General features: G+C 43.7%; 1 protein-coding gene across 1 annotated transcript; it reads left to right on the top strand.

Moving 5' to 3' along the window:
• Window positions 1–990: 990 nt before the first annotated feature.
• Window positions 991–6,855, top strand: GUCA1ANB (GUCA1A neighbor). The gene is made up of 2 exons (XM_054980429.1): window positions 991–1,048; window positions 6,449–6,855. Exon 2 carries the CDS (start codon window positions 6,493–6,495, stop codon window positions 6,853–6,855), a length of 363 nt encoding a protein of 120 aa, XP_054836404.1. The 5' UTR covers window positions 991–1,048; window positions 6,449–6,492.
• The last annotated feature ends 3,936 nt before the right edge of the window (window positions 6,856–10,791 follow it).

Here is a 10,791-nt window from a genome sequence, read left to right as displayed (position 1 = left end):
GTATTTCTCATCCACATGCCATCCATCATATCTCCTTATTTCTCATGTGGTGACACCAAAGTGGAAACTGCCTCATAGGGAAAAACAAGCAGCTGTCGGAGGAATGCAAAAATGGTGATTTAATGCCTGTAGCCTGCATCTGTTTGTTAGACGCAAGGATTTTTTTCCCTCAGGGAGATAAACAGTATTAAGACTGTAATGCTATGCAAACTTGCCAGCAAGCCTCATGGATCTCGTCTAGGTTTTCTTCCGGTTAAAATTAATTCTGCACAAGGGTCGGATTTAGGGTTGCCAACTCCACCGTGGGAAATTCCAGGAGATGTGAAGGCGGTGCCTATAGGGGGTGGCCTTTGGCTGTGGCTGCAGAAATGAGTGGCATTTTTACTCCTGCCAAAAGCAGCTGCCCATCTGCTGGGCAAACAAACACGTGAACGCAACATCACATTGCCAACCAGTCGCTCACCAGTTGACCAGTGCCTTGCTCCCCCTTTTGGTAACGAATGGCACTAAAGAAACCGCCAATTCTAAGAAGGAACCGCGTTCAAGCTTCTAGACAAGGCAGGCGCCCGTTAACCAGTCTGGTCTGAGCCAGGATTCAGCCCTGGCCCCCGTAAAGGCCAAATGCTGCCGCGCACAGCCTGGCTGCACCACACCGCCTTTGCCTGCGCATGAAATCAGGGCGTTCAGGCCCGCGTCTGGTTCTCGCGCAAATCCCCCAGCGAAACTCTTCCCTCCGGCCCAGAGAACTCCCCACCGCCCCGTGGCAACTTTTCCCCCAGCCGCGCCTCGCCAGCTGACGCCCTCCCCGAGTCACAATGAGCCCGCCGGCCCTGCAAGACAGGGCAGGGCAGGGCAGGGCAGCGCCCTCAGCGGGGCAGAAAGCCAGGCCGCGACCACCACCATGCGCCCACTCATCCCGATCTTCTCCCCTGGCGGCAGTTTTTCGGGCGCTTAGGAGGAAAAACGCCCGGAGGAGGAGGCGCGCCCTGGAGGGGAGGAGCCGCCGGGTGACGCGCAGGAGAAGCCCGCGGGGAGGATTCCCTCGGAGGTAGGACCGAGCTGGGCTAATGGGCTTAAGGGGGGTGGGGGCGGAGCCGAGCCAGGGAGCCCCGGCTGCAGTAGCAGCATCTCCTCTGTCCCAGAAGCCAGCCCTGGCCCTTCTCATGTAGAAATAAGCTGGAACAGCAGCTCGGTGGGTCCAAAAGTGTTGTTGTTGTTAAAACAGAATATAATGCTAACAACTTCTTCCTGAATCCAAGTATAAAAAATGGAATGTGACATCTAGTGGATAGGGTGACTGACTGACTGACTGACTGACATATTGCAAGCTGAGGTAAACTAGAGAATCTGGCCTCAATTGGCACCTGTATCTCATACAAATTTCTTAAATTTATGTCCCACGTTAATACAATGACCGCTCAGTGTTTTCTGTGCTCTCTTCCAAAAAGGGATTGCCGGTTTGTTGCCTCTTGAAGCCACTACCATCTGAAGCAGCTCTGCACCACCTCAGAAACTATCAAGTCCTGCCAATTTTCCGTTCTCTTTTACAATGTGTTTATGTGACATTTAGCCTGAGGGAAGTTCTGATGAATTTTAAAGCTGGCACACTGTTATGTATCATTTGGTTGGCCATAATAAAAAGTATTATGTGGATTGCTTTCTAACATGGACAGCACTGCATAGGTCTGTGAATATTGCAGTATTTGGCAAGCAAAGGGGCTTTCTCGATCACCTTCAAGCAAGGCACTGGCAGCATGACTGGTGCCAGCAGTGCAGGGGGAAGCAAAAAGCATGACTTGTCCCCATCATCATCCCCCGCTCCCACTGCCCCCCTGCCCCCACTTACCTGGCCAGCAGGGGGGGAAATGCGCCTCCCGGGGTGCACCCTTTGGTGATGTGGCATGCTCCCAGGCAGAGCGGTGTGCTCCTGCATGCCACAGCGGCCTGATTCAGCTGGATTCAGTCCCAAATTGGGCTGCCACGGGGTGTGGGAGGACTCCCGCACTCCACAGTGGCTGGATTTGGGCAGATTCAGGTTGATTCAGGCTGCTGTGTAGCATGGGAACACTGCTGTGCTTTGCAGCGGCCCAATTCAGCTCGAATTGGGCCTGAATCCAGCTGAATCGGTCCAAAATTGGGCTGAATTGGGACTGATTCGGACCCCTGGGGAGCGTGGGAGTGCTCGCAAGGCATCCTGTGATCCACTCAATGGCATCACTTCCCAGAAGTGACATCATCATCACGCAAGCTGGGCGGCTGTAGTTTGGTTTGCTACTGTTTATCGGCCCTGCAGTTGTTTATCTAATAGCGCTTAGATTCAAGGAAACTTAACCGATGAAGCATTTTTTCCCATATCCATGTCAGGAACAGCTTTATTGGCTAACTGTATTTTTAAATTCACATGAATAAGGACAGTAAGGTGGCAGCCCTCATTGTGTGGATTTCTTGATTCCCATGACTTCATCCTCAAAGTGTGTTGTTAAGCCTATAATTTCTTATTTGCACTTAGCCAGCTGCCCCAGGCCATGAAAAGGGTTAATGGAAAGCTTGCTGGGTAACCTGGGAATTATGTTAGGATTAGGAAACGCCTAATATTTCTGCAGGTCTTTTGACAGCTCTAATGAACAGGGGAATGCTGAGAACCTTTTCTTTTGCATTTGGTCTTAGGCCATGCTTTGAGCATAGGTACAAGGAAGGGAAGGGAAGTCATTTTTCTCCCTGATATAAAGTGAATCTGATTAGATTTGGAATTTTCGGAAAGCTTTGCTTTATTTACTTGGAAATTAGGATGAACAGATGGTTATCACTTTTCTTGGCTGGTGGCATCTGAATGTTTGTTGTAAGGGTGTGTTTCTTGTCAGCTTTGTCTTGGTTATTTAAGCATGCTTCTAGCTGGATGGAGATGATGCAGGCACAAGACGTGTCACTAGACACCCACAGCGCATGAAACAGGATGAGATTTTCATCCTGTTTGGATGGAAATTTTATACCATATCGGTATCAAGGATGTATAACAGAATATAGCAGAGCAGATTTTCATTAATTTATGGCCAGAAGGAATCATAACATATCAGCAGTGGGGAAGGTCCTTGACCATTTTCTCTCATCTAGTTGGACTGAAATATTGCTATGACAACAGGTTAGGAGCTGTGAACAAGCCAAGGTTTTAGATAAAAGTGAGTGGGTCCTGCAGCATCCATTTTTGCCATGGAGCCCAATTTTATTGAGTAATAACTGTCAGAGAATGAAACTCAGGGTTTCAAACTTTTTTCAAGAAAATCTAAAAACAGAAATCAACAGTGCAATCCTATGTGGAATTGCTCCACAAGAGTGGCTGTGTCAATAATATCCCCTGGCCCTGCACTGGTTGAAGCAGACTACAAGTTGTGTTACAATCAGTGCAATCCTAGTTACATCCTTCTAAGCCTGATAACTTCAGTGCACTTAGAAGAGCGTAACTCTGAATAGGACTGCACTGTGCAAGATCATCCTAAATGTTCTCTCTGCAGGTGATCTGAATTCTATGGCTCCTTCACACATCATATATATTCAGTTCTGGATTGCACCCAACATATTGAAGATGTACATCACAAAATTTATTCTTTACGTCCCTAGGAATAATCTGTGGCTGAATTTGTGATGCATATAAATACCCTCTGATGCTTAATTGTAACAGGAAGTAGTAGAAATAAATCTTATTAAGAAAAGTAGGGCTTTGAATAGGATGGCCAAAATTATCAGGGTAAAAACTTACTCTTAAAAGAATGCAAGAGTAGAACCCTGTGAAGTGTTTCTATAGAATCACTGTCTGCTACCAGAAAATCTGGCTGTGCCATGGAGACTCCACACGAAGCAGAAGATCCAGGTGACAAGTTTTAATATGCCTTACCATGGAATGCATCACATCACAAAGGCTGTTTCAGCCATATGGCTCCAGATGGCAATTGTAACTTGCAGACCAGCCCTGTCTTTAAAAACAATCTGTACTTTCACTCTGTAGGTTTGATCACAGCTAAAATGAAAGTATGTCATGAATAAAGTAAACCTTGTCAGTTAGACACCTTTCATAATTATCTTATCAATGAATGCAAATCTTATTCCAAATATATAATCAGTATAGTTGTTGATAGTGGTGAATAACAGAGTTCTGAAAGCAGGGGTATTATGGAGGAATATAAAAATCTGGAATTTCAGATTCCCATCATGGCAAGTACCAAATTGCATCTATTTAGTTTATTGGAAATTGTTGGAATCCAGGTTTTTAGCCCTTACGACAGCTGAGACTAGCTTTGCACAATTTTTAAAAAATAAAACTGACCATGTCTGTGTTTGAAATAAACCAAATGGGGAATATATGTGGTTTGCGGGGCCCTGAAGGGCCCTGATGCTAAGATGGGTTTCTATCTGTATTACAAAAATCCTACACTTTTTCATCATCACTATATTCATGTTAGCTCTGATTCAACAGCAGTAGCACAATTTTTAATCACAGATAATGTATGAAGGGGAGCCTTGATGCAGGGAGGTATAATGTGATATGGGGTCCAGGGATGTCCACACCCCTGCCCACAAACTCCTCCCCCCAAGACTGAAGAGGGCAGCACTTTTCCAAATGGCATCCCTCAGTGTTGCAGTGTCACTTTTTGCAGCATAACCGGAAGTGATGTTGTGGAAACAAAAGCACTTCCTTGAAGGAAGAACTTTGGATCTTCCACATCTCTTCCTAAATAAACTAATTGTCTGAAAAGGCCCTAAGTAGGATTACCAGATTCAGGTTGGGAAATTCCTGGAGATTTGCGGGTTGGAACCTGGGCAGGGTGGGGTTTGGGGAGGGGAAGGACCTCACCTGGATATAATTCAAGGGAGTCTACCCTCCAAAACAGCCATGTCCCCCAGTAGAAATGATCTTTATGGCCTGGAGATCAGTTGGAATTCTAGATCTCAGCCACCACCTCGAGGCTGGCAACACTAGCTTTAAAGCTTGGCACCCCCCCCCCCCCCTTCATGAAAATGCTGGTTCCACTGCACTGACTCCTTTCATAGCCATTCACTGCTCTACATAAATATTTCACTGATTTTCCCTCCTTACAGGATTAATAGCTTTGCAAGTTTCTGGACAGAGCTAGATCTAGAGGCCAAAAATAATGCTGCTTAATAAGCCCAAAGCGTCATGGAAAGCAGAAACCTGATAACAAGGTTTAAAAATAAACTCACGTGGCATAAGAGTTTAGCAGTGTGATCCTAAACAGAGTTACTTCCTTCTAAGCCAACTGACTCAAATGAGTGTAGAATGGTGTAACTTTGTATAGGAATGCACTGCATGTTACACAAATAAAGCGGATCATTGACACAGGATGCAAATTGCTTTCAAATCAACAATTGCCCAGGGAGCTGGCATCAGTGGCAAATCTGGAATCAGGAAGTAAAGTGACAGTTGCAAAAACAGGTCTCTCACAGAGATTTCAATGTCCCTGCAATAACAAATACAGAATGAACATAACTGCCAGATTATGTTTATAGGTGCTTGTGGTCTTAAGGTATTTTGGTTCCTTTGTTTTATGTTCATTTTTCTACCCATTACTGCAGGATTTTTAAACATAAAATAAAATGTTTCATAATCTTTATTTGATACCATCATGAATGCATCTGAAATTAAAATTTTAGAAAACCAAGCATTTGGGAAATTTAGTACTTAACAATAGCATTTGCAGTAATCTTATTTAAAACACTGAAAACCGAAATGTAGGCTTTCAAGCCCCTCATTCACTCACCATCAATGACTGCCATTGTGACAACCCCCCCCCCTCCAATCGGATGCTTGTTCTTGTATTTGAATGAAAAGCTCCCACATACTTTAATTCTGTTGCATGTCACATTGTGTCTGCCATTATTAGCCATTATTACAATGTCATCATGTCCTGCATTTTGAACAATAAATATACCAACATTATATTCTCAAGTTTTTCCAGGACCTGAACAGAACATAATTCTGAGAGCCTGACTTCGTCCCATATATATAGCTTGGCTTGCTCTGTGCTTAACTGACATCCTGAGTTGCAAATAGACGTGACACAGGATCCTGCACTGGGTTGGGGCAATTTAAAATAAAAAATGGGGGAAGGAGATGAATTCTACATTCACCCCCTCTTTTTTCTGGCCTGCCTGGCTTATTTTCTTCTAGTGGAGGCAACTTCCTGTCCTGGAGCTCCACCAGGAATAAAAACAGCTTTAGAAAAAAAAGCAAAGCAAATGCAGATGGAGGGGAAGACTGTCCTGTCCTGATGATGCACTTGAAATGCCCCTGCACAGCTGCAAGGGAAGTAGTGGCAGTCTGGCAGGTCTGATTCTGCACCTAGATCTGCCACTATTACGTTCAGTTCGGTGCTGATTTTTGATGGTTAGAAAAAGAAGGTCTTAATATGTTCCTGTATTTGGCTTTTGTCTTTAGAGACCCAAACATTTAAAGAAGCTCAGGTGTCTGACTATGCCTGCATGATGTCGAAAGAGGCCAAAGCATCACCACAGTCATCTGCTGATGCACACATACCAAAGAAGGTGCACCCAGGAGCTCAAGGCTATAAGATGGAGCAGGCTTTAGTATCTACATTTGTTCCTGTAGTCATACACCCTGGAGGACACAAGCCTGAATCGCTCAGCTTTGCTTTCTACAATCCTAACTATACCAACTCATACAATCCTTTTTACACCTTACAAAAACCAACATGTGGTTATCGGTATTGCCGGGACACAGATCATAAGAAGAAGGTGATGGATGTTGAGATGACGAACATTGTGAAGTGGAGAACCATCACTGGGAAAAAACCAGGTCTGGCTTCAGCATCCTCAAAACAATGAAACTTCCATGCATTCAGCCTGAGACTCTCATTGATCAGGGTACTATAATCCTAGCAGTCTCCAAGATCAACTAGAGGAGACGTTGTAGGAGCTTCAGAAGAAGCAAATCTGCCTTACAAAAGCTTTCGGAATGCATTGTAACAGGGGAATTTAACTTCTACAGATGAGGTTCCCCCAACAGCCTGTATTATTTGGCAATATAAAGCAAGGCCTGTTAGTGAGAAGGAACCTTAAACGGGGCTGAATTTTTATTTTCTGCTTATTAGCAGAATACAGAAAAGTTAGATACAAATTTCAAAATGCCAAAATATAAAACAAGTGGGGCACTAATTTTTCTCTGTATTGACTCATTTAGGACACTTGGAACCAATGCAGCTTCTATTAAGGTCACACATTGTTCAGAAGCAGGAAAAGCAGAAGTGTTAGCGATTTGTGCTCTGTTGCTATAAAATGTGAAGTAGGGATTTTGAAGATCCCATCTGGCAGGGATAGCCATGTTAGTCTGTTGCAGCAAAAATAAACAAGAGTCTTATGGCACCCTAAAAAGTAGCAACATTTTATCCCATTTCATGAACTGAACCCCACTTCTTAAGGTGCAATGAGTGGATCCTCACTATGCAGTCATTTTATGTAGGGAGTAAGAAAAAAGACAAAGAGCCAGCAAGGTCAAGGGGCCATGAAATGCAGGAAGGGGGCTACCCCTTTAGGGATTACAGCTAAAGCAGTGAAGACAGAAGCATGACTGATTCACACTTCTGCTTTCCTCACTTTTGTATAAAATACGGATTCACTTTCTGGATCTGATAAACTTGTTAGCTTCTAAGACAGGTGAGGAAATAAATATGGCCTGCATACTGACTTACGTACTCATTTACACTGGATAAAATGGAAGCAAAGCTTCTAGATCAAGGTTATGTCAGACTCGAAATCCAGAAATGCTAGATTTATCCAAAAACTCAACCCATTAATTGTGTTTGTGTACAAACTACCCACGCATCTGTAATATTATTGTGCTGGATAGAGTTGCCAGGTCCCCCAGAGCCCAAACTGAGGGATGAGGGGCTTGGGAGGGGTGTGAACATGACATCATTTCTGGCACAACAAAGGAGTTCTCTGGTGCACGCACTGGGGTTCCTGGGGCCATTCTTCACACCTCCTCCACCCCTGCTGTCCAGGTGAGAGGTGGGAGGGGGTGGAGGTTGGGAGAGGGTGATCCCCCACCCCCACTGGGGGAATGAGATCCCCAGGGCCGTATTAACCCATGGCCAGGCTCCTAGCCTTTCAGGTATTGCAGGCCCCTCTGGCACTTCAATCTTTCACCACACTACAGCTGACAGCCTGACCCTGGTATGGTAGGTACTAGACCACAGTACATAGCCCTATATCCATTTTGAGGGTCTCCTGAAGAATTCTATTCACAATTTTAAAAATATTTTTATTGCATGCGTGGAACTCTTCAGGAAAGCACATTTGGGAGGTATAATTGTTCAATACTGTAATATTTTGAAGCGAATAAAATTTTTATTATTTATTAAAAATATATAATTTATGGATAATTGTTTTAATATAAGAGTTTGTTTCACTTCAATAAGGAAGCAGTTAGTTATCTTATTAATAGAGGTTATATAAGTGAATCAATGAATTGTGATTTATATGGGGGTGTGCCTCAGCAAAAGAAATTGACGGGCCTCTAGTTCCTGCAGGGCCCCTAGGGGCCAAGCTAGAAGTGATGAATTGCACGTGGAGCACAAGTGACCAGGGGGGAATACGTGTGAGTCTGTTCACTTGCCATTTAAGTGCAATTTGTCACTTCTAGCTTGGCCCTAGGCTTCAACCTAGTCAGCCTTATGAATAATACAGCCCTGGAGATCCCTAGTGCTGCTGAACACGATTCCAGTCTTGGCTGACACTTTGAACTGTGAGCCTGGCCTTTCTTCAAGGAGGGTGGCAAGAGGAAATGCCATTTTCCAAATAATTTCTACTTGTTTCATCAAAACAGCTCTAGTTTACTGAGTCAGACGATCAGTCATCAAGAGTTCTGTCTACTCTGACAGGCAGCACCTCTCCAGAGTGTCAGGTTAAGAAAGGTCTTTCTGTAATAGCTGTTACATGTGATAATATAACTAGAAAAGCCAGAGGTTGAACTTGGGACCTTCTACATTCAATGCATGTGCCGTACCAGTGTGCTGTAGCCCCTTCCCAAATCACAAGTATGTGATTATCCTTCCTTTAGACCAAAAAATGAGATACGTTAATACCTCATAAATGAATGTTAATACCTCATTTCAGACCTTGTTCATACCTTAGGGTGCTGTTTCCCAAAGTATGGGTCGGGACCCACTGGTGGGTCGCGAGCGGATATTGGGTGGGCCCTGAAACTGATAGGGCAACAGTCACAACACGTTGGCCGGGCCGTGTCGTTCGGCTGGCAACCGAACGGTTACTAATAATTTAATTTCTCGCAGCATGGCGCGGAGTGTGATCGTTCATCATGGGCGTGGGGCAGGGGCGGGGTGGCCAAAGGCAACTCGCGAGCCCAAGCGTCAGTCGTCACTATAGTATTTGTCGTCGCATATTGTGTGTTTATTATCTTCTTAAAACTAAATAACGGACAAGTGGTTGAAACAGATAGCAAAAAGTACGCCGCCAGCAGCGGATTGTGTACAGAGTGATGAAAAAATAGAAGACGTTATTTCGGATGACAAAAGTGACACTGAGCCTGACCTACTAGCTCCCTCTATGAGTTCACATGAAACAAAACGTCGAAAAGTTGTGAGAAAATATGATGTCGAATACCTGAAACTAGGATTCACGTGGAATCAAGATACGGTGGATCCATGCCCTCAATGCGTTATTTGCTGCGAAATATTGGTGAACGAAAGTATGCGTTCAAGTAAGTTGACATGTCATATAGAAACGAAACATTCCCATTTAAAAAATAAGCGAGTGGGTTTTTTTCAAAGAAAATTATTGGATATGAAATCTTCAAAGAATATTGTTTCACATTTCATAAATATTAATGAAAATGCTACTTAAGCCTCATATCTTATTAGCTTAAGAGTCGCCTGAGCAGGTAAACCTCTTACCATTGACAAGAATTTAGTGTTGCCATCGATTAAAGATGCTGTTGGAGTGATGTTTGGAGAAAAAGAAGTAAAGGAAATCGAACGTATACCACTTTCCAATAATACTGTTGCACGAAGAATTGACGAGATGTCCGAATGGGCAGAGGATGAGTTAATCCATAGAGTAGTTGGTAGTAAATATTTTACACTACAACTGGATGAGTCTACCAATGTGCAAAGCCTATCTCAGTTACTTGTTTTCGTGCGTTATATATGGCAAAACAACACGCATGAAGATATCTTGTTCTGCAAATCAATTATTCATGGAACGGACGAGTAAATTTTCAAAGAAATTGATTCTTATACAAAAGAAAAAGGGTTGGAATGGAAGAACTGTGTCGGCATATGCACTGATGGAGCTCGAGCTATGTGCGGCAAAAATAGCAGTGTGGTCACGAGGGTTCTTGAACGAAGTCCCAATGCTTCGTGGACACACTGTAGCCTTCATAGAGAAGCACTGGTTTCAAAACCATTGCCTGATGATTTAAAAACAGTATTAAATACCGCTGTGAAAATTGTAAATTATATTAAAACAAGACCCTTACAAACACGTTTATTTCAAAAGCTGTGTGAAGAGATGGGTAGTCTCCATAAATCTCTTCTTCTGCATACAGAGGTACATTGGTTATCCAGAGGGAAAGTACTGACAAGATTAGTGGAATTACGCAATGAAGTTACAGTTTACCTGGAAGGAAAAAATGAATATCTTGAATCTCTACTGGACGAAGAATTCATCTTCAAGCTCACATACATGGCGGATATTTTCTCAAAGTTAAACGAACTCAATTTGTACCTGCAAGGATCAAACGGA

Source organism: Eublepharis macularius, chromosome 5, assembly GCF_028583425.1.
Source record: "Eublepharis macularius isolate TG4126 chromosome 5, MPM_Emac_v1.0, whole genome shotgun sequence".
Taxonomy (NCBI): domain Eukaryota; kingdom Metazoa; phylum Chordata; class Lepidosauria; order Squamata; family Eublepharidae; genus Eublepharis; species Eublepharis macularius.
The sequence above is the reverse complement of the archived record's forward strand: the minus strand, read 5'-3'. Positions and strand labels throughout refer to the sequence as shown.